Source organism: Bos javanicus, chromosome 29 (assembly GCF_032452875.1).
Source record: "Bos javanicus breed banteng chromosome 29, ARS-OSU_banteng_1.0, whole genome shotgun sequence".
NCBI lineage: Eukaryota > Metazoa > Chordata > Mammalia > Artiodactyla > Bovidae > Bos > Bos javanicus.
The window spans coordinates 49,643,033-49,665,814 of record NC_083896.1 but is presented as its reverse complement, the minus strand read 5'-3'; the positions used below and the strand labels follow the sequence as shown (position 1 = coordinate 49,665,814).

Here is a 22,782-nt window from a genome sequence, read left to right as displayed (position 1 = left end):
CGCCCCTCCTGCTGCTGCTGCGGCTAAGTCGCTCCAATCGTGTCCGACTGTGTGCAACCCCACAGACGGCAGCCCACCAGGCTCCCCCGTCCACGCCTACCGCCTCCCAATACCAGCGTCTGAGCGGCGTGCAGGGTGTCGGTCACAGCGGTTCACTTCCCAGGACTCCGCTGTTACTGACTAGAGCCCACACGGCACTCAGCTTTCGCTAGTCCTTGCCTGCTCGCTCTTTTCTGTACTGCGCCCCATCCCAGGACCCACACCCATTGGTCGTCACATCTCCTTGGGCTCCTCTGGGCCATGACGGTTTCGATGACCTTGGCCGTGTGGGGGTCAGGGGTACAGGAGGACACCCCTCTGCTGGGGTTTGCCGGGTGTCTGTGCTGCAGTCAGACCAGGGCTGTGCATTTGGGCAGGAAGACGCAGGAGTGAAGCGACTGCCCGTCGCGGCCCATGGACACAGCCCGCGATCGCCTGGCTGAGGGGCGCTTGCTGGAGCCCGAGGAGGGGCCGGAAGGAGGTGCTCCCCACCAACAGGGGAGAATCCACACACGTTCCTGGGGGTTCTCCTGCGCAGGCAGTCTCCCTCCCCTCCCACCGGTGTGTTCATCCTTCCGCTGGGCCAGCACGTATTGCGGATGTCTGTTTAACATCGTGGCTTGTCATCAATCTGTTATTTATTCTGTTGCTCAAAGCATCCCAGCCATGGCCATGGGGAGCTCTGTCAGTCGGCTCCCCTGACAAAACAGCTTTCTATTAATCGAGTAATTATTAGATGAGGGCAGGAAGAGGGAGAAACAAGGAGGTCACTGGCCGGCAAAGACCGTTACACAGACGCACGTATGCACCAGCAGACATGCGCACACACTTGCACACCTGCGCACACACACCCCCCGTGGACACAGACAGGAGCGGCCTGGGCAGCTCACGGGGGGACCCTTGGCACAGGGTCCGTGCAGGGTGGGGGTCTATCCCCCAGCCCAGCGCCTCCGACAGAAGCTGCTGCTTTCTGCACCCTGCTGGCTCCCACGAGCCTGCCCTGCCCTCAGGAGGGGTGGCCGCCCTGGGTGCCAGAGGGGACAGGCGAGGGGCTGAGGGTCAGGGAGCTGGGCGAGGCCAGCACTTCCCCTCCAGATGTCATTTCCTGTCTCTGACTGGCTGTCAGAGCCGGAGGGAGTGGAAACAGGCTTCCTGGGGCAGGTGTGGACGGCTCCCCATGTGGGCCAGGCTCCCTGCCCAGGCAGCGGGCCCAGGGCAAGGGGGCCTCAATCAGAGGCTTGGACTTGAGGGGGTCTGAGCCGCGCTCAGTCCCCAGCAGCCCAGTCCCCAAGGAAGCCTCGTTTCTTGCCCACAGAGGGGCTGATGTGGGGAAACATGCAGGGTCGGCACTCGGCAGGCCAGATCAAGGAGCCAGCTCTGACCTCTGGGAAAAGGTCAGGACATCTACTTCCAAGTCAGAGGCAGACAGTTCCAGAAGTGAGGCCAGCACGGTGGTGACTGGCTCGTCTCTGCAGGAGGGCGGGTCCAGGCGGCCAGCCCCAGCCCACGGCCCGACTCCCACCCCTACCCAGGACTTCCACTCCCACTGGCCCCTCGGGCTGCAGCTTGGCTTCACCAGCTCAAAGCACAGGCTGGGATGTTGGGGGCCCCCTCCTGCCCCTGTGGACACGAGGCAGGATTCCTGGCGCCAAAGGGCAGCTGAGGGCACAGGGGTAGATGAGGGGTCCTGGCTGCCCCTGCTCTGAACAGGGAGAGGAAGGAGGTGGCAGAGCTGCCGGCTAGCACAGGCCGCACTCTGCTGGCTTCTAGAAGGCCAAGGCCTCACCGCAGACACGGTGACAGCTGTCTGGGCACCTGTCCTCCCCAGCTGAGGCCCCCGAGCGCCCTGAGGACCCACATGATGAGATGTGGAAGAGGGGTGATTTCAGCACGAGAGGGGAGCTGTGCCCAGGCAGCCCTGGAGGACCGCAGCGGGGGACCCCGCTGGCCCAGCTGGCCCAGAAGGGCCCAGACTGGGGGCTCACCACGTGCCTCCCCCCAGGCTGCACTGGGTCCAGCCGCCCACGAGCACAGCCCCAGGGTCACATCAGGAGGTTTAATCACAGATTCGTGTTCCGACAGAGCCTCAATGTGGGTGCAGAGAGGGGCCCAGCCCCCTCCCCCTGCACACTCCGCTCTAAATTACTCATCTGTGCCGCTGAAGCATCGAAAATCAAGTGGCTTTTTGGAAAATTTTGATGTCACAGAACATTTCGAAAGATGTTTCGTAAGACAGTGTTTCGATAGAGAAGTTCATATACGGCCTCTCTCCCAAAGTCCTGCAAGGACAGCAGCCCGAGGCAGGACTCACGGGGGTCCAGCCTCTGCTTGCACACTCCCAGGACGGGAAGCTCACCCCCACCCAGGCGCCCTCTATCACCCACCCACTTCCTCCCAGGGTCCTCCACGGCCCTGCCAGGAGCAGGGCGCACCCCTCAGGGAGGCCTCGTTTATCTGCTCGTGTCCTGGGGGCCTGGGCCAGGGGAGGGGCTGCAGGGGGGCGGAAGCTGGCCTTGCCCTGCTCCCCTTCCTCCCTGCCCTTTTTCTGGGGCACCCAGAGGCTCAGTTCCTGGGTATGCTGACAGGCAGATGGGTGACCAACCTAACCCAGCTCCTTGCGGGGAACTGTGGTCTGAGGTCCCCGCCCAGCTGGAAACCAAAACCACAGAGGGAGGGGAGGGGAGGGGAGGAGAGGAGAGGGTGGGGAGGGGAGTGGAGAGCAGAGGAGAGCAGACGGACCTCCATGGAGCCTTGCAGTCGAGTCAGGGTGGCCAAATGCCAGATGCTGGCCACCAGCCTCTTTGTTCTGGTAAGAGGCAGGCTGGGCAGGACGCGGCAGGGGTGGGGTGCGCCGTGCTCCTGGGTCTCCAGAACTGTGGGTCCTCCCCCTAACACACACACCTGCCTTCCCGCCCCCGTGAGCGTGCACCTGGGGTCCTGGGGGCAAAGTCTCGGCAGCGAAAGGTGCCCCCTGAGCAGTGTGCATCCTCCTGCTGGGCAGCAAGGGGCCTGCTGGAGGCCTGAGGGCCTTGGGTGGCTGGGGAACTGGGGTCGGAGAGGGGTCCTCCAGGGGTGCGGGCTGGGGGCTGGCCTCCTGCCCTTGGAGGTGCTCTCACAGAGAGGGGGAGCTGAGAGGGCTGGGGGTGTCCACCCTCAGATGGAACCACCGGAGGTTCTGGGCCCTTGGAGGTGCAGGATAGTGAGTGTCGTGCTGGCAAGGGGGGTGTGAGCGTGAGTCTGTGTGGTGTGTGTGGTGGCGTCTGTGTGTGTGATGGGGCATCTGTGTGTGATGGGGTATCTGTGTGTGATGGGGTATCTGTGTGTGTGATGGGGTATCTGTGTGTGTAGCGGGGTGTCTGTGATGGGGCATCTTTGTGTGTGATAGGGTGTCTGTGTGTGTGATGGAGTATCTGTGTGTGATGGGTGGTGTGTGTGTGTGGTGTGGTGTCTGTGATGGGATGTCTGTGTGTGACGGTGTGGGGGTAGCTGTCTGCAGCAAAGACACCCCTGAGGCCACCCCCAGAACACCTGGAAGCCCTGAAGCTGACCCTGTCCCATGAGACCAGGATGCGGAGACAGGTGGGGCAGTCGGTGCCCAGCCCTGCAGCTGACCCTGTCTCATGAGACCAGGATGCTGGAGACGGCTGGTGGGGGTCGGTGCCCAGCCCCGCGCCCACCAGCTGTACGTGCCTGCCTGCAGCTCCTGGGCTCTGCCATGGCCGCCACAGCCGCGCTCAGCTACTTTGGGCCCCACTTCACTGTCATCGGCCCCGTGTCCGCAGACAGGACCACCTATGAGGCCTTGCACCACTGGGGTGAGTGATGCTGTGGGCAGCCATTGCTGGGGAGGGGCTTCAGAAGCAAAGGCAGCTGGGGAGGAGCCCTGGGCTGGGGTGAGGACTGCTGAGAGAAGCTGGGCTGGGGCAGGCAGCGGGGTCAGAGGCAGGAGGGGCTGCCCTGAGGTCCCAGCTCCCCCCGCAGAGCCTAGGTCTGCCTGGATCTTCCCTGGGCCTCTAGGGCAGCATGGGTATGTCGGGAGGTAGGAAGGGGTGCTCACCCACAATGAGGCCTTGAACAGCTCACAGAGATGGCATCCTATCCCCCCAACCCCACCCCTGGGGGTCTTGGCCTCAGGAGAGACCACGAGAGGCTGAGGAGGGCAGACGTGGTGAAAGCCGAGGCTGGCGGGGTTACCATGGTCCTAGCCCCAGGCCTCCCGTGTTTATCTCGAGCCCCAAACCCCAGAGCCCCGGGAGCAGGAAGCCTGGGGCTGGGCCTGGACTGATAAGATTACCAGCCTGTCAGCTGGGCCTGGGGGCAGGGACGGGCTTCTGATGGCCCCCAGGGGAGGGGAGAGGGGACGGGCGGGAGGGGCAGTGCAGGAAGGTGGGGGCACATCCCTGCTGAGGAGACGAGGCCCCTTCAGGGCCCCCGGGAGCCAAGCAGCCCCGAGTCCATTCTTGCGCACCCAGGACCCCTGCCTGGGCACCCTGACGCCTCTCTCTACCCCCAGCCTTCTCCGCTGGAATTGCCCTGGCTGCACTCCTGACCCTGGGGGCCATGCTGAGCGCCGCAGCCACTGTGAGAGGGGCCGGGGGCCTCATGGCTGCGGTGAGTGCCCCAAGCTGGGGGCTGAGGGAGCCCGCCTCACCCCTGTGTCCCTAAGGAAAGCAAAGCCCAAGGGGTGTGGGACGGCCAAGACCCCCTCACCCGGGAGTCAGGACCCCCCACCCGGGAGTCAGGACCCCTCCACCCAGAACAGTTGCAAACCCCCCACCTGGGAGTCAGGACCCCCTCACCCAGGACAGTTGGAATTCCCCACCCCGGAGTCAGGACCCCTCCACCTGGGACAGTAGGAACCCCCCACCTGGGAGTCAGGATACCCCCCAACCCAGGACAGTCGGAACCCCCCACCCAGGACCCCCATCCGGGAGTCAGGACCTCTCCACCTGGGAGTCAGGACCTCCCCACCTGGGAGTCAGGACCCCTCCACCCAGGACAGTCAGAACCCCCCGACCCGGGAGTCAGGACCCCTCCACCCAGGAGTCAGGACCCCTCAACCAGGGACAGTCGGGACCCTTCCACCCGGGAATCAGGACCCCCCCAACCTGGGAGTCAGGACCCCTCCACCCAGGACAGTCAGAACCCCCCGACCCGGGAGTCAGGACCCCTCCACCCGGGAGTCAGGACCCCTCCACCCAGGAGTCAGGACCCCTCAACCAGGGACAGTCGGGACCCCTCCACCCGGGACAGGACCCCTCCACCCGGGAGTCAGGACCTCCCCACCTGGGAGTCAGGACCCCTCCACCCGGGAGTCAAGAGCCCCCCACCCAGGACAGTCGGAACCCCCCACCTAGGACCCCCCACCTGGGAGTCAGTACCCCTCAGCCAGGGACAGTTGGGACCCCTCCACCCGGGAGTCAGGACCCCTCCACCTGGGAGTCAGGACCCCTCCATCCGGGAGTCAGGACCCCCCCACCCAGGAGTCAGGACCCCTCAACCACCCAGGAGTCAGGACCCCTCAACCAGGGACAGTCGGGACCCCTCCACCCGGGTCAGGACCCCTCCACCCGGGAGTCAGGACCCCCCACCTGGGAGCCAGGACCCCTCCACTCGGGACAGTCAGAACCCCCTACCTGGGATTCAGGACCCCTCCACCCAGAAGTCAGGACCCCTCAACTTGGGACAGTTGGAACCCCCCCACCTGGGAGTCAGGACCCCTCCACCCGGAGGAGTCAGGACCCCTCAACCTGGGACAGTTGGAACCCCCTACCCGGGAGTCAGAACCCCTCAACCTGGGATATTTGGGACCCCCCCCACCCAGGAGAGTCAGGACTCTTACCCAGGATAGCCAGGACCCCTCCACCTGGGCACCCTTCCCCAGGGGTGGTGTGATGGGCGTTCTACCTCACCCCCATCATCCACTGGGGCTTTGAAAGGCAGCGTCGGCCCTCCCAGCCTTGGGTGCTGGTCCGAGGCCCGGGACGGTCTGGTTCTGTGACACAGGAAGCTCTGGGAACACAGTTCGGATGAATTCCACCCTTTAGGACGAGGCCAGGCCTGATCGGTTCGCCCATAGGTCAGGACTGGCTGTGGCCCCTAGACCCCGGGCTCCTCCCGAGCTGCATGCCCTCCGTGGCAGCTGCCAGCGGTGGGGCTCCCTCCCCTGCCCTGATCTCGCCCCTTGCAGGGGCCCTTGCTGCCCCCATACCTGCTCCTCCAAGTGGCCTGTCCTGCTGCACCTACCAGCCCCGCCTCCCCAAGGACTGTGGTGTCCGCTGTGGGCTCAAGCTGCCGTCTCTTGCCTGAACTAGGGCCTCAGCTCCTGGCTGGTGCCCCGTGGTGTCAGCTGCACCCCCAGTCCCTCTCAGGCTCCCCGAAACACCAAGTCTAGCCTTCCTGGGCCTCCAAGGGTCCCTGCGGTGCCCACTTTCTGGCTTCCAGCCCTCTGCGCCTGCAGACCCCACCCCTACCCTGGGAGCAGTTCATGAGGCGGCCCCCCCAGGAGCTCCTGCTGGGGGCTGTTTCCCCAGGTGTACTCTGAAGCTGACAACCCTGGGCTCCCTGGCAGCCTTCTGGGTCCCCACGGCTGGCAGGGGTCTCGGCCAGTGGTGTCAGCAAACGTGTTGAGTGACTCCTGGGTTACAGACACCTCCAAGGCCAGGTAGCTCAGTCGGTAAAGAATCTGCCTGCAGTGCAGGAGACCCAGGTTTGATCCCTGGGTCGGGAAGATCCCCTGGAGGAGGAAATGGCAACCCACTCCAGTATCTTTGCCTGCAAAATCCCATGGACAGAGGAGCCTGGTGGGCTGCAGTCCATGGGGTCGCAGAGTCGGACACGACTGAGCCACACACCAAGGCCGGGGCAGAGTCACGTCCCAGAGCCGGGCCCGGGGCCTGGTGTGCTAGAGGCCCATCTGGCAGCTGGGTCGCAACCAGGACCCCACAGGAGCGTGGGCAGTGCTACCAACCTGGCCTGTATGGTCCGGCTGAGCAGGGGAGGGAGGGAGGCCCCAGGGGCATCCGACCAGGCAAGTGGACTGTCCCCCCGGAGGGGAGCCCTAAGGCCTGGGGCTGCCACAGAGGCTCACTGCTGGAGGTCAAGGCTGCCGGCAGCGGGGCCAGACCCGGAGGTCCCGGCGGCGACAGTCTGCCGCGTCCGCCGCCAGGGGGCGCCATGGTGCTAGGCGCAAATCTGCGGCCTGAAGCTGCTTCTGCCGAAGGCTCCAGTTGGCCAGGGTCTTCCCAGCTCCCCCGACCACCGCGCTCTGCGCCCTGCTCTGGGGCAGGGACCCGGGAGCACCAGGGCCTCGGTTCTGCTTCCCTGCCAGGGACGCGGCTTGGGCCCCACGACTGGCCTCCTGCTGCACCCCAGCCTCCCGTGGGCCCCCAGCACTGCCCCCGGAGGGGGTGAGGGGGAGCAGGGGGCCGGGGGACCCCATCCCGCGCCCGCCCGGTGAGCAGGGCCCATGTGTGCACCCCGAGGTGCGGTGTTGTGTCTGGCCTCTGTGTGTGTCAGGAGCGTGCGAGCCCCCGGGAGGGCTAGGAGAGGGCGATCTTTCCCGTCCTGCCCCGCATCTTCCTGCTGCTCCCCCTTCCTGCCCCCGCCCCCTCCCAAACCAGCCTCGCACACAGGAAATGCGCGGCTGAGAGCAGGGCTGGCCGCTGCGCCACGGAAGCCATTTGGATTTATTTATGTTGCTGTTTAGAATCAGCAGAGAGGGCGGCAGGCATGGGGCCCACCGCACCCAGCGCCTCAGCGCACAGGCGGCCGTGTGCCACCCAGGACCCTTCGTGCAAGGCGAACGGGTGGGCGGGCGGGCCGGAGTGATGCTCCCTCTCCCGGGGAATGGAACAGTTCCTGGAAAATGCTAGTCCCTTGAGCTGGCTCCGGGCCTCCAGCCTGGGAGGCAGCGCTGGGCAATGGCTTCCAGATGGGGAAAGGGGCCCTTGGCCAGCCTGGGGGCGGGAGGAGGAGGAGCGGGAGGAATAGAAGGGGGAGGAGGAGGGAGGGGAGGAGGAGGAGGGGAGGAGGAGGGAGGGGAGGAGGAGGAGGGGAGGAGGAGGGAAGAGAGGGAAGGGAGGAGGGGAGGGAGGGAAGAGAGGGAAGGGAGGAGGGAGAAGAGGAGAGGGAAGGGAGGAGGAAGGGGAGGAGGGAGAAGGAAGAGAGGGAGGGGGAGGAGGGAGAAGAGGGAAGGGAGGAGGGAGAGGAAAGAGAGGAGGAGGGGGAGGAGGGAGGGGAGGAAGAGGCATCCTAGAGCCATCTGGAGACTGAGGCCTGGTGGACCCCTGGGAAGGCAGGAGAAAACGTGGGGTGGAAGCTGGTGGGCCTCCTACCCCTGAGCGGAGCTGGAGGTCCCTGCCCCTGCATGGAGTCTGGGAGCCGGTGGGCTGGCCCCCCATCTCCTGGTTGCAGCCCCTCCACCAAGTGTGGAACAGAACAGTCTTCACCCCGTCCAGCCCGGGCACTGTCAGCGTGTCTGTCTGCACCTGCGTGTCCCTCCATGGTGGCCATGGGCCCCGTGCTGGCCGTGGACTCTCTGGTGTCACCCCAGTAAGACCCTGGGTTGGGAGAGCCTGGCCACACCGGCCCCAGGCGGCAGACAGTCCCGCTCCCGGGAAGGAGCGATACCGGACTCCAGACCCCTGGGCCAGGTGGTCAGCAGGCGGACTGACCATCCAGAGCTCCCGGAGGAGGCTCAGCCTGAATGGGAGCATCCCCAGCACAAAGTGACCAGTCAGACTACAGTGGGGGACGTCCCAGGGGCAGCCTGGGGTGAGCCTCTGAAATGACCCACAAAAGAGCTTTGGGGACATTTGTGTGTTTTCGGGGGAGGGGACAATACTCGTCAGCTTCAGAACCCCCATGAGAGACAGGGTCCGCCAAAGCCCGAGGCCCAGGCATGGGCAGGAGGTGGACAGGCCCGCTGGGTCCTGGGGAGCACACCGGTGGGAAGAAGAGCACCTCCGCTGGGAGTCACCCCATCTCATGGTGGCCACTGGGCCATGCTGTTGGCTAGAACCCCAGCTCCTGAACCTCTGGGAGGCCTGTTTCAGAAAACCAAGCAAAACCAGCTGTCGCTTCTGGAAAAGGCCCTTCCTATCCAAGCGATTCCCTGATGGCCCAGTCAGTAAAGAGTCTACCTGCAATGCAGGAGACCCGGGTTTGATCCCTGGGTCAGGAAGATCCCCTGGAGGAGGGCATGGCAACCCACTCCAGTATTCTTGGCTGGAGACTCCCACGGACAGAGGAGCCTGGCGGGCGCCAGTCCATGGGGTCACAGAGTCGGACACGACTGAGTGACTAAGCACAGCACTTCCAAGTGCAGCCAACATCCCCGAGCCGCCCCTCCAGGCCAGGCCACTTGAAAGGGGGCACTTGTTCTGAATCTGAATCTCAGGCTCAGGGAAGGTTCGCCCGGCCCTTCTGGGGTTGGTGCCTTTCCTGGCCGCAGGCACAGAGGGCTGCCTCATCCGGGGGCCTGACCGCCGCCTCCCTGGGGTCCTGGGAAGCCAAAGCCGGCCGTGGGGGCCTCCTGAGAAGGGCCTAGCGAGGCCTGGGAGCCAGCGTGCCCGCTGCCCCAGGTCTGCCTGTGGCAGGGGGAGCCGCCAGGCCGCGGCGGGGCCTGGACTCAGGGTGCCTCCTCCCCTGCCCCTCCCAGGCCTTCCTGAGCTTTGCCCTGGTGTTCTGCGCCCTCGTACAGGTGGCCTTCTGGAGGGCCCACAGCCCCACTCAGGTAAGCGCGGCCCTGCCACACGGGGGAGGCCCTGCTCCCTCTCTCCTGCGGCCCCCGGGGGAGGCAGGCGGGTGTGGGGACCATACTGGGGACACTCTCTGCCTGCGGGCCGGCCCTCTGCTGGGCTGAGAGCGGCAGCTCCTGGGGCAGGAAGGGGGCAGGCCCCCCCGGGGCCCGGAAGATGGCACCTGGGGGGTTGGTGGAGGGGAGCCTCCCAGGCCTGCAGGGTTGACTGGAGGGGTCGGCTCCAGAAAAACGCACCTTCGAGGACTGCACCCTGACGGGGGCTGGGCCTGGCCAGGAGAGAGGCCCGTTAGCAGCAGGGGCTGCGGGACAGGGGACGGGGTGTCCAGCGGTCCTTCAGGGCGGCCCTGACCTGCCTGCAGGCGGGCTGCCTGGTGACCTGCTCCTTCCATTGTCACCGGGGGCTGTTCCCAGGGATGTTCACTTTGGTGGTGACCGTGGCGATGGTGGGCATGGGTCCCTTTGCGGGGGCGGGGGGGGGTGCTCCGTTCTCCTCTCCTTCCTCCGTCCACCCACCCCTCCATCTCTGGGTGCTGCTGGTTCTGAGGGACCCCGGGGCGGCTTGAGGCTGGCAGGGAGGGAGGCCCCAGTTCTGAGATAACGCAGTCACGCGGGACGCCAGCCCCTGGACAATGGTCTTGAGGCCTGCGGGCCCGGGTCTAGGGTGGGTGCCACCCCAGGGAGGAGGGCAGGACCATAGCTCGGGAGGGACCGCTCCAAAGTGACGGGGGGCGGGGGCCGCCTGGCCTTCCAGAAATTCTGCCTGAACTCCAGGCCCTGAGACACAGCTGAAAGCCTGCCTGGGAAACGGGACTGGTCAAGTCCATGAGTGAAGCTGAGTCCTCCCAGACCAGGGCTCGGGGTCAAGGTCAGAACTTCTGTGGCCAGACAGAGGAAATGGGTGCCCAAGAGGTTCAGAGAGACGGGGGACGCAGCCCCAGATGGGCTTCTGTTTGCAGAGGCCGAGGCCTGGCGGGGCCAGGAGGGTCCACAGTCTGTTGAGGAGGGGGCGCCACTGGTCCATGTGGCCGATCCCAAGGGCAGAGCAGGGCTGGCCAGCACCCCCCGTGCCCTGTGCCTGTGGCCCTGACAGGCTCAGCTTCGCTCCCAGCCGAGCTGTGAGTCTGAAGGGCAGCCCCTGGGTGCCCCTCCCAAAGGGGCTTCTCTGTAGAGGCCTCCCCCCAGCCCCCAGGAGCGGACACAAGCCAGGCAGGAGAACCCAGGCCCAGGCTTCGCCTGAGGGAGCCCAGACCAGGCCAGACCCCAGAGCAGACCCTGGGGAGCCCAGCCCCACAGGCCCTGTCCAGACAGACTTTCCGAGACCCCGAGCGCGCCTTTCTCCTCTCTTTGGGCTTCAGATTCCCCTGCACTCCATAAGGACAAGCCCGGGGAGACCACGGCGAGTCCTGCTGGAGGACACTGGTGAGGGGAGCGGTTTAGTCTCTAAGTCGTGTCCGACTCTTGCGACTGTAACAAGCCGGCCTTCTCTGGCCACAGAATTTTCCAAGCAGGAATACTGGAGTGGGTTGCCATTTCCTTCTCCAGGTGGGGGGTCTTCCTGACCCAGGGATTGAACCCAGGTCTCCCACATTGCAGACAGATTCTTTATCGACTGAGCCACTAGGGAAGCCCTGGAGGATCCTGGGTTTCCAGGCAGGCAGGTGACCAGCGGCGTGTTTGACCGTGTATCAGGGATCCCAGCGGCCCCGGCCCCTGGTTGCACGGGCGCCCCAAGGTGTTCATGAAGCATGCAGGACAGCTGGGTCAGGAGACCAAGTTCGTGCTGTGCGTTTTCAGGCGTGTGGTTACCCACGCTAAAGCCCAGAGGGCTTCCCTGGTGACAGCGGGTAAGTCTGCCTGCAGTGCGGGAGAGCCGTGTTCGAGCCCTGGCTTGGGAAGATCCCCTGGAGAAGGAAATGGCAACCCACTCCAGGATTCTTGCCTGCACAATTCCATGCACAGTGGAGCCTGGTGGGCTGCAGTCCATGGGGTCACAAGAGTCGGACGCGACTGAGCGACTCACACTTTCACCCTCTCTCTTTACCCACTCTGGCCTGCCCTGCCTTATCCACAGCACCGGCCTGGTTCCCCTGTCCCCGCCCCGCCACCGCTGAACTCCTTGGAGTTGAGGGGGCATCCCCAGACCTTGCAGGGCGGTGCCGTCCTCTTGGTCTGCAGATGGAGGGGCTCAGGCCCATGGGGGTGGGGAGGGGACCAGGTCACCCTGGCAGAGCCGGAGCAAGAGGGGCCACTGTCAGGGCTCTTAGACCTGAGTCAACGCCTCTTTTCCCGTAGCTGCCCAAAGATCACCCCAAACCGTTCACCACTATTCTGGGATCATCTGGGGTCACCCACCCCTGACCAGAGGGGAAAAGAGCATTCCCTCTGGTTCTTGGGGGGTCGGGGCCCGGAAAGGCAGCCTCGGCTCTCGGAGACCAGGGAGCACCGAGCCAGGCTGCTGGCCCCCCACCCAGGAGCTGCCGGGCCAGGTGAGGTCAGGGTCACCACACGGGTGGTCCCTGCCAAGACAGCTGCCAGGGTGCCCGGCCGGGCAGCTCCCCCGGGGCAGCTGCAGCCCCCTGTCTTGACTCTGACCCTGTGTGTTTACAGCTCCCAGATCAGGGCTGGCGGTTCTGCAGGGGCGGGGCCCACAGGCCGAAACCCTTCTGGGGCTCCCACTCTGGGAAGGGGAAGGGGTGGAAGCAGACAGGACCCAGCTGGGCTTCCTCCCTGCACAGCCCCCGCCACCCCCGACAGAAATCATTCTGGTCTGGTCTGTGCTGCAGCTGGCCTTCGGGGTCCAGGGTTCAGGGCCCTGGCAGGCCCCAGTGGGGGCTGGGGCTTCCTCCCACACCTGAGTGGGCACAGGGGGGCCTGGGTGGGGTCAGCCCTGCGTCCTGCGCTCTTGGGCGATCGGCCCACCTTCCTGGGCCTCCGTGTCCTCGTCTGTAAAGGAGTATGAAGACCTCCCCGTGTGCGGGAATGAATCAGCACAGGTGAAGGGACAAGCGGAACCCACTTGCAGCCGCCGAGCCCGGGTCTGACCTCCGTCACTCGCTCTCACGAGGGTGTGGGCCCCAGGTGGCAGGGGCCGAGGAGCCACCTGTCCTGTGCCCCCGACCCCGGGCACCTGGGGGCCCTTGGCGTCGAGGCCAACCCGGGCCAGCAGATCCCTCTTTCCATGGGGTCCTCCTGGAGGCCGGAGCAGAGACCCTCAAAGGGCCGCGCTGTTTGCTCTAAGGGGTCTGTTCACCCCCATTTCTCCCCTGGCACCCCCTGAGAGATCCTGAAACACGGGGTCCAGATGGCCTGTCTACCTGAGGATGGCCTTGACTTCCGGTGGTCCCGGAGCCATCCCGCAGGCCCTGACCACTCCCTGCCCCCCTCTCCCGGCCCCTGGCCCCCCTCCCAGCCTCAGGCCCTGGTAGGTGCCCTGAAGCTTGGCGGGCGTTCAGCAGGACTAGGCAGTCGTGCTGTGAATACAGAGCTTGAGGGCGCCTGAGAGCCGCTCTGCCCAGTCCCCAGACAGGCCTGCGGGCGATGAATTGCCAGGCCCCGCTTAATAATTCAGGCACGGATTGAGTGCGCGGTGCCTGAGCTGGGGAAAGGCTGCGCGTCCCCCAGCTCCAGGGCTGGGCCCCGCCCCTCGGGGCCACTCCCCGCCCCCACGGTCCAGTAGCCGCCAGAGCCGGCCCTGGGCCACTGGGGGCTGCTCCACACCACCTGCAGCTCCTACTGCCCCCGCCCCCCAGGCATCCCCCGCCAGGCAGGTTAGCAGACTATGGGAGGGTGGTCAGTGGTAAGGTTGGGAGGGGTCCTCGTGGGGAGCTGGCCTGGCAGGGACGCCCCAGGCCCTTGGTTTGCATTCAGCAGCCTAGAAACCCTGTCCTGAGGGGTGTCCCCCAGAGCCCTGGGAGATGGGGCTTAAAGATTAGGGCGCCCTGCAGGGAGCACCCAAATCTTGGGATCCAAGGGCCTCTGAGACCTCCCAGCCCCCCATGAATTTCTCTCCTAGAGACACACAGGACCCCTGAGCCCGGGGATGGGGTCCGTCTGTGGAGCACCACCCACCCAGGCACCGGGCCTCAGGAGAGTCAGACGAGCCCCACATCCAGGCCAGGGGTCTTGGGCAGGGGTGTGGCTTTGTCGGATCCACCTCTTCACCTGGAGGAGGAGCTCATGGCCCCCACTTGGAAAGAGGAGCCCATGGCCCCCCTTTCTGGGGTCGGGAGCGGGTGGGGAGCTAGGAGGGGGAAGAACCCACAGCTCAGCCCCGGTGGGCGTGCCCCTCCAGCCAGTGTTCCTGGTAGCACTCAGAGGGGCCAGGGTCTCCCTGGGCCCTAGTGAGGGGTAGGGGGGGCTGGCCCCTGTCACGGCCTCCTGTACCCCTGACCCCAGGCTGGCTCTGCTCCCCCTACAGGCCCCCCCGAGACCTCCTCCCACAGAGACTAGGACAGTCCACCCGGTCTCCACCCCCAGGAGAGGGCCCCCTCGCCAGGCCTCCTGCAGGGGTGGCCAGCCTGGCGCCCGGCCCCCCGCCCAGGATGCTGCCCACCTCCCCCTCGGGTAGTGAACAGAGCGGCCAGAGCATCTGCGAGGCACGGAGATCTGGGTCTCACCAAGAGAGCAATGAGCTCGGAGCGCGATGTTGGGGGTGCAGATCCGCCTGTCCCTACAGGGGCACCAGGGCGTTGGGCAGCACTGGGCAAGAGCGCCCCCCCGCCCGCCGGCCCCCAAGTCCTCCAGGCTGGGAGTGGGGAAGCCGGGTCCTTTCCGGAGGGCGGGGTGAGTGGCCAGAGCAGGGTACCCCCGAGCACCCGCCCACCTATCCCAGCGGGCACACGACTCAGGGGCAGGAAGGGAAGGGAGGCTGGGCTCAGGGTGTCTGAGGCGGGGAAGGAGGGCAGGGGAGCTCAGAGGCCTTGCCTGTGCCAGACCAGTGACTCCAGCACAATCACCAAAGACTCCCTGGAGGAGGCAAGATTCCAGTCTGCCTCTGGCGAAGTAACTTGGCAAGGGGAGGGCACTTCAGAAGGCGCAGGAGGGGATGTTTAGCTGGGCAGACGGAAGGAGGCTTGGGGAAGGGGCACAGGGTGACGGCACAGCTGGCCAGGCCCTTTTGCTGCTCTTCTCCGTCGGCCCCAAGGGGCCTCATCAGCCCTGGGTGCCCATGGCCAGCCCTGGGCTCTTAGGCCTTGCCTGCACCCCAGCTGCCTGGGCCTTCTGGAATGTACCAGATGGTTCTGGGGGACGACCTGGACCATCCCTGTGAGCTGAACTCCGGCACGAGGCGGCTCCTGGCTGTCTCCCCCAGGCCCACCCTTCGCTCTCCCTCCCCACTGTCCATTTCCAGATCAACAGAAGCAGGTGGACACAGGTCAGGCCCTCCTCCCACCGTAAGACAAGAGCTGGTTTACCCTGCGGGACCCCAGGGGCAAGAGTGGCATCAACAACCATTCTTGGGGGGAAGTCCCCACAGCTGGAGCACGGGAACCCCTGTGACCAGCACCCGGGGGATGCAGGCCCTGCTCCTGGGGTGCCCGGTCCCAAGGAAGCAAGAGGAGGAGGCCGGTTGAGCGCCGCTCAGCACCTGAGGGTCGTCAGGGGTTCCGTCAGGGACGTGAGCTTCACCAGCACGGCCTTCCCGCTGCCCTGTGTGCAGATGGAGGACGCCGTGCTGGACGCCTACGACCGGGCCTACGAGCGGGCGCTGAGGAGCGCATCCGGAAGCGGGCGGCAGGAGCTGGTGGCCATCCAGGACACGGTGAGCACGTGGGGGAGGCCCCCTCCGGCGCAGCTCTGAGCAGCCTGCCATCCAGAAAAGGGGCACAGGGGAGCAGTCCCCCAGAGCCAGCTGGCCAGGTGCAGAGCTGAGGGTCCTGGGTCACCGATGCCACGGCGGGGCAAGGCGCAGGGCAGAGCGCGCCTGTCTTCCTCCGCCCTGGGAGGCCTGGCTTCTGAGTCCGTGGGTTCAGAGCGGAGTGTGAGAGCCCGCGTGCACACGTGAGCTTCCAGCTGGAGGTGGCACAGCCGGTCTCGGTGCCCGCAGGCCAGGCTGCTGGGAGCTGGGTGTCCCCTACAGAGCCAGCCTCCTGGCCCTGCGCCCCCGTCCTGGCCGGGGGCAGGGCGGGGGGAGGACGTCATGCCTCAGTTTCCCCTCTGCCCCTGGGGTTCTCAGAGCAGACCGCCTCCCTTTTCCGCTCCTGCAGTTCCTGTGCTGTGGCAAGAGCTCGCCCCTTGGGCTCCTGGGGGGCTTGGAAGCCGACCTGTGTCAGGGGGAGGAGGCTGCCAGACAGGTGAGGGCAGGGCTCGCCACCATCCCTGGGCTCTCAGCCCCAGAGCAGCGCCACACCCACCCACTGGCCCCCCAGACCCTCCCAGGGAGGCGGCTGGCCTGGGCTGGGTTCACTTGACCCGGCTGGGCCCAGGTGCTCACTCCTTCGTACAGCTCCCAGCTTGAGGGACTGAGACCCTCCCGTCAGAACCCTCTAGAAGGGCAGGGGAAGGTAGGAGACCCAGGGGCTGAGCTGTGCGGAGCGCCCGCAGAGCGCGGTGGGCAGCTCTGCCTGTGCCGGGGACCCCGAAGCCGGAAGGACATTTCCTGGAAGGTCAGCCTGGGCCTGAATCTGGCCACGAGGGCGTCGGAGGCAGGGACAGTGGCCTCCCCTCACCCCCACCCCCTGGCTCCCCTCCCCCACCAGTCAGGAACAAACTCACCCCATCTCTGGCAAGAGGCTCCTGGCCACCCTCCAAGAAACAGACAGGAGGATGCAAATGGCTGGAAGCCCAGCCCTGACGGAGCCAGCACAGTGCCCTGGGCCCTGGCGCTGGGGGGGAGGTGAGGGCAGTGGAGGGATGGGGGGTGGGAGGCCCCAGGTCCTCGCCTGCAAAGTGGGGGTGAAGGCCGGCTTCCTGCACCTTCTGAGGCAGGCGACATGGGAAACCTCGAAAGCCTTGTGGGGAGAGACCCCTGGGGGAGGGGGTGGGAGGGTGGACCCCAGTCGCATTCCAAGAGGAAGTGCAGCCGCAGGGGCGGGGATGAGAGCCTGTCAGAGGGATTCAGGGGCAGATGGACAGACAAACACCAAGCCGGCCTCCACCCCTGCCTGCCCGCAAACGCCAAGTCCTTCCCCGGAGCCGAACGCCACCTCTGAGTGGTTCAGAGTGGGGGGGGTCCCCTCCCTCTTCCCTGGAGACAGGGTGCCTTTGTGGGCGCCACGGCCTGGGGAGGCCGGGGAGGTTCAGACGCGGCAGGAACGCCCCTCCCTGTTAGCCAGTGCCCTCTCCTCACCCTCAGTGGGGTACCTGGGACTCAGCCTGCCCTGGAGGGGCAGACACATGGCCTAACACCCAGAGGCAGGCTCCGCTGGGCCTCTGGAGCCCCTCGTCCCCACAGAGACAGGTTCCATCCTGCTTGTCTTTGCCTGTTTTCAGTACCTGTCTGGAGCTCGGGGCAGTTGTCCTGGGACGGGTGGCACCCCTAGCCTGGGTCCCAGTGTCCGCTAGGGCCCCACGCCCCTGCGGAGGTGCCGTGCCCGGGTCGGGAGGGGCAGTCCGGGCCCACACGCTGCCCTCTGCCCAGGACTGCCTGCGGGGGATCCAGAGCTTCCTGAGGGTGCACGGGAACATCGTCTCCACCCTGATCGGCCTGGGCCTCGCCTTCACGGTAGCTCTCACCACCCCCGCGGCCCCTACCCCCAGGGTCCTGGGGACCCGCAGGGCTCGCCCTGCACAGGGAGCAGGGAGGAGCAGGCCTGGGGGTGACAGGACCTCCTTGACCCCCTTCCCCGGGGGGCGATGAGCCCCCAGAGCTGCTGGGACATGTGCTCTGTCCCCCCGCCCACCAGGTGTACGCAATGCTGCTTAGCTCCTTCATCTGGTTCACCATCCGCTTGGGCAGATACCCCGTGAGCCAACGGTAGGCCCACCCACCCCCCGCCCCCACCGCCACCTCCCCAGAAGGGTCCTAAGGGCCTGCAGGTGCGGGCAGGGGGCAGACAGCACCACCCCTTCCCGCTCCCAAGATCCCGCCTCTGCCCAGCTGTGGGGCCCCTGGACCAAGGGCCCAGGCCAACACCCTAGAGCAGGCCCTTGGGGGGCAGCAAGCACTCCGCCAGGCAGGCTCCGCCCCCTCCCCGCCCCCGCAGACACCCGGTCTCACAGCGGCGTCTCTGGGGCCCCCAGGACAGCCCCCTGCCTCCATCCATGCCGCAGGCTCCTCCACCGCTGACCCAGCCCCTCTGCTCTGGCCACCTGCCCGCCCTCCGGGCCCAGATCCCGGCCCCTCGCGTCCTCACCGTCCCTCTGCCCCTCAGGGCCCGCGACCACCCTCCCCAGGAACCCAGAGTCTACAGATGCATCCGGGAGGGATCCCCGTCTCCGCGCCCGTCCAAAGCAGATGCTCCTGGGGGCCGTCTGAGTCCAAGCAGACGCTCGGGTCAGCTGCTGCTGCTCCAGGACACCCACCCGCCTACCCACGGGAGCGGAAAAGCTACGGTCTCGACTCGCATGTGACCCTCGTGGGAGGGGAGGAGCTGTTTCCCTCCACGTGGTGGGGGGTCAGGGAAGAGGAGGCTTGACCAGACCAGCACCTCCATTGAAGCAGACGGGGGTTGGGGGAGCAGGGGTCAACTGCAGACTCTGGGGAGAGGCTGGGGGGTGAGAGTGCGGGCAGAGGGAATAGAGGGTGGGTTTGGCAGGGCTCCCTGGCCCCCCACTCCCAGGCTCTGGGGAGAAGGGAGGACCCACTGCAGGCTCAAGCAGACTGGAGGCAGTTCAGTTCTGCGCAGCGTCAGGACTGAGGCCCCACCCATGTCGGCTGTCCACGGGCTGCTCGGCTCCGGAGACCACTTCCCCTCCTCACACGGCCCCCCATCCTCACATCGCAGGCAGGAGGGCTCCTGCTCCCCTCTGACCCTCCAAGCAGGACTATCTGCAGGCCCAGGTGACTAGGTGAGGGCCACCCGGGTGACTTCCCTGTTGTAAGGAGAAATCACTCGTGTAGTGATGCTGCGTGTACAGTCCCGGGGGTGCGTCTGAGAAATCCTGCCTGCTGCCGCCCCCGTGTCCGCCATCCGACCACCTGACGACTGGCATCCTCGGCTCAAGCCCCAGAGTCCTGGGCGGGACACCGGACTGGCCCAGCCCAGCTTGGGGGCCCCGTCGTAGCTGCCAAAGGAGAAGGAAACACGGCCCGTGGAGCTTCCACCAAGGGGGTGCGGCCCCGCCCCACCGAAACCGGCAGAGTCTGCTTCTTCCCCAGTAAGGAGCAGCGTCTGTGAGGTGCAGCCAAACGGGGACAAAGTGAACAACGCCCGCTGCCCGCAGTCACACACAGGCCGTAGTACACCTCCCAGAACAAGCAGCTCCCCAGGGACAGACGAGCAGCCTTGTGCCGGAAGCTCGTGGGCAGAAGTCTCGCGGTTCTGCGGTTCTGGGTTTGGTAACCGTCCAGGGCCTCTGGGGAGGTGTGTTCCTCTCCCAGTCTGTTCTTCTCATCTTACAAAATAAACTTTAAGGAAGGCACCAGCAGTGGTGGGAAGAAGAGGGAACAGGCTCGTATCAGGGACTTTCCTGGCAGTCGAGCGGTGTACGCTTGACGCTTCCACGGCAGGGGCCGTGCAGCATGGCGAAAACCGAAGAAGAAGAGAAGAGAAGGGGTGTGTCACGGTCAGAGTTCGTAGAATCGGATGTGAGAGTGCAGGAGAAGAGTCTGCGCCGGAAGCTGTGGCCGGCACCCTCTGCCATCAGGCTCGCCGCTCCCCTCCCACGCCCACCCGCTCCGAGCCCTCCCACCTGCTTCTCCTGCTGGCGAGCCCACTCTTCTTGGGGAGGGTGCTGGGAAGGAAGGCCTCCTCCCGGTGGTGACCTCTGCCATGCACCCTCATCACCCCCTCATCCCGCCCTCACTCGGGAGCAGGACCGCATTTCCTCTTGATCCCATCACCGTGGCCCCCTTCGGGGCCCCTTAATCCACTGGCAAAGGAGCCCGGGTGGGCCAGGTGGGACCGCTCCCCCTTCCAGCTCAAGGTCACCACTGTTTTGTTCAAAGCATCCCTTTGCTGGGACTGAAAACCAGGCGAGCAGGGCCCAACAGGGACGAGAGACAGAGCGTGTGTGAGCAGCCCGCTCATTCTAATCACAGGAAGCGGGCCCTCCCCGCCCGTGGCCTCCACCCCTGTGCATCCCGATTTGGGGGAGATGGCGGCGTTGACTAGCATGTCCTAAGGACACAGGGCCACGGTCACCCCACTGTCCCAGCCGTGGTCCTAAACGACGCCAAGGCCCCATCCCATGGGGTCTCCTCCTTGAGGAGCCGGGTATGGGGTGGCTCTCGGGGAGCCCAGGGCATCTCCGCTTGCCTTGCTCCTCTGGCTGTAAGGTCAGGTCCTTGCCCAGAAACAGGGATCCGGGAGGAACCAGCCCAGCAGCACGGCGTTAAGTCGGTAAATAAGGGAAGGACGGGCGCGGGTGGGGGGCAATCCAAGTGCAGGGCCAGGGCCAGGCCGGTGGGAACCATCGCTGCCCTTCTCGTGAAGGGGGAGCCGGGTTCAGCAGTGTTTCAGCATGACCTGCCAGAGGGGACGCGACTTCTGGGGAGGCTGTGGGGGTAGTGTTTCCCGGGGAGGTTGGCACTGAACTGTGGACGCAGGAGAGTAGGCGGCCTCCCCCATGTTGGGGGGCACCAGCCAGTTCCCCGAGGCCTGAACGGAGCACATGGGGGAAAGGAGAACGCCCCTCCTCCGGCCCCACCGCCTGAGCTGGGGCGGCTCCAGGCACCGCCTCCTGCCCTCAGACTGCGGTTTCCAGCATCGCGGGGGCTCAGGCCTCCAGACTCAGGCTGGATGACGTCACCAAACTGGCCTTCCTGGGCCGCCAGTGTGCCCACAGCAGGTCATTCCCAGCCCCGTAACCACGCGAGCTGTTTCCTCGTAGTACATGCTTTATAGAGGGGTAGGTAGGTAATTGGCTGGATGATAGGTGGAGGGGTGTATGGATGGAAGGATGGAGAGATGGAAGGGTGGATGAATGGAAGACGGACGGATGGGTATAGACGGATATCCCACTGGTGGGCTTCCCAGGGGGCACCAGTGGTGAAAAACCCGCCCGCCAAGGCACGAGACGCAAGAGACGTGATTCCACCCCTGGGTGGGAAAGATCCCCTGGAGGAGGACAAGGGGCCCACTCCAGTGTTCTTGCCTGGAGAATCCCATCGACAGAGGAGCCTGGTGGGCTACAGTCCAGGGGGGTCACAAAGAGTCAGACATGACTGAGTGACTGAGCATGCATGCAGGCAGCCCACTGGTGCGGTTTCTCTGGAGACTCCTGACCCACACGGGGTCTCACGTCAGTGAACCTGCTACCAGGGGGCAGGCCGGTTTCCCGGAGGTCCGGCATTGTGGTGCAGAGCTGGACGCGCGACTGTGACAGGCTGGGCACCCAGCTGTAGGGGTGTCCTGCTGGGCCCAGGGGCGGCTCCTCTCCCTGCCCTCTGCTTTGCGCGGGCCCAGCAGGCAGCATGGGGCTGACTGGGGAAGGAGACACTGCCTGCCTGCCATGGGCTCCAAGGGCCTTACAGGAGTCCAGACCCCCAACCTCACTGGGCAGTGGGGCGCTGCTGGCCTGCCCAGCTACATGACCCAGTGCCCAATGACACCCCCTTCAGGACGGGCAGCTAGGTCACCCTGCTGCCCCATGTGCAGGGGTCCACCTCTTCCCCAGCCCAGAGGGGAGCCAAACGAGGTGTCCCAAAGGGAGGTGAGGTCCTGGCAAAGGGCACGACTATGTGCCCGCACAGGAGTGGCACTGACCTTCTGCATCTCAGCTTCCCCAGCAGCCCTGGGGCCCCTGGGTCACAAGGACCAAGTCCTGTAACCCCGGGGGCACCTCCACCAACTCTGCATGTCGCTCAAAGTCAGCACCCCAACGTGCCGCCTGGATGCAGGTGAAAGCAAAGCGGATGCCCAAACAAGGCCTCCGCCTCCTGCACACAGGGTCCAAGGCGCAGGGCACACAGCTCTGTCCCCTGGGCCCAGTGAGGATCTGTTTTCACAGGGATTACTCGCGCTCTGCCATGCGGTTTTCACCCAAGTGGCCTACCATGCCTCCTCCAGATCTCCTCGGCAGGGGTCAGCAGCCCGTGGACTGAGCCGACGAAAGCAAGTGTCTGAGTGGTCCTGACGCAGGGCACGCCGCTGTCCCTGCAGGTGAGGGCACAGATGTCCGGCCTCTGGCTTTCTGCATCTTAGGACAGACCTAAAAACTCAAAAACAAAGCCAGGTACTGACTGGCCGGGCAGCCACACGCCGGGGGCGGGGGGTGGGCACGTGCGTAGGTTTGTGCCGACTAAGAACACCTGGAGCAGGGCTTCCCTGGTGGTCCAGTGGTTAAGCTTTTGCCTTCAAACGCAGGGGATGTGGGTTCAGTCCCTAGCTGGTGAGCCAAGATCCCGTATGCTTTGGGGCCACAAAACCCAAACATAAAAAAACCATAAAACAGAAGCTATACAGTAACAAAGTCTCAATAAAGACTTATAGAAGCCCTGAAGCTAGGGCTGCCCGTATGCCACCACCTGATTTTTAAGGTTCACTCCTACCCCCTATGGGGCGCATCTCACAGGCTGGGGACCCGATCCAGGGTCCCGTCCAGAGGTGGGGTGCCGAATCGCCGCACGTGCAGAAGCCACCCTCCTGGACATGGCCCATCGGTCCTCACACTGCTCGCTCCAATTCCAGCACTCACAGCAGCGCACGCGTGTTCTTGCCCAAAACCTGAAGACGTCTGTGCGTCCAGGAGACGTGACTTCCCGTTCGCATGGTTATTGGCCATTTCTGTTTCCTGTTCTGCCAAATGTCTGCTTATGCCTTTTGCCCGTTTTTCAAATCAGATCCTATGTCTCTATCTTCTGAGGCGTGGGGAAGTCTGTATTACTGGGTAGAAGTCACTTGTTACTTGCATGGATTGTAAATACTGTCTCATATTTG

At 65.4% G+C, this 22,782-nt stretch overlaps 1 protein-coding gene and 1 long non-coding RNA gene across 15 annotated transcripts in view; one reads left to right on the top strand and one right to left on the bottom strand.

The window, feature by feature from the left end:
• Positions 1-2,306: 2,306 nt before the first annotated feature.
• On the top strand, positions 2,307-19,324 carry TSPAN32 (tetraspanin 32). Of its 12 annotated transcripts, XR_009734644.1 has the most exons (10): positions 2,314-2,848; positions 3,740-3,854; positions 4,553-4,650; positions 9,701-9,775; positions 15,153-15,195; positions 15,462-15,563; positions 16,009-16,095; positions 17,382-17,465; positions 17,647-17,717; positions 18,115-18,135. XR_009734644.1 is itself a non-coding variant. In XM_061407371.1 (9 exons), the coding sequence occupies exons 2-9, from the start codon at positions 3,671-3,673 to the stop codon at positions 18,311-18,313; spliced, it is 1,209 nt and encodes a 402-aa protein (XP_061263355.1). In that variant the 5' UTR covers positions 2,307-2,848; position 3,670; the 3' UTR covers positions 18,314-19,324. The 12 variants fall into 12 exon arrangements, 11 of the variants coding, with proteins under 11 accessions (XP_061263355.1, XP_061263362.1, XP_061263357.1 ...); XM_061407371.1 differs by having other exon boundaries at positions 2,307-2,848; positions 3,670-3,854; positions 15,153-15,563; positions 18,115-19,324; XM_061407369.1 differs by having other exon boundaries at positions 2,311-2,848; positions 15,153-15,563; positions 18,115-19,324.
• Positions 19,325-20,580: 1,256 nt separating this feature from the next.
• LOC133241614 (uncharacterized) overlaps positions 20,581-22,782 on the bottom strand; it is a 41,509-nt gene continuing 39,307 nt past the window's right edge. The window contains exons 5-6 of one of the 3 annotated variants that reach the window (XR_009734647.1): positions 21,899-22,054; positions 20,606-21,733 (exon numbers count right to left, since the gene is read on the bottom strand). This is a non-coding gene — a long non-coding RNA (uncharacterized LOC133241614). Of the gene's footprint in view, positions 22,055-22,782 lie in introns of all 3 variants that reach the window. The other 2 variants (XR_009734646.1, XR_009734645.1) reach the window with 2 other exon arrangements.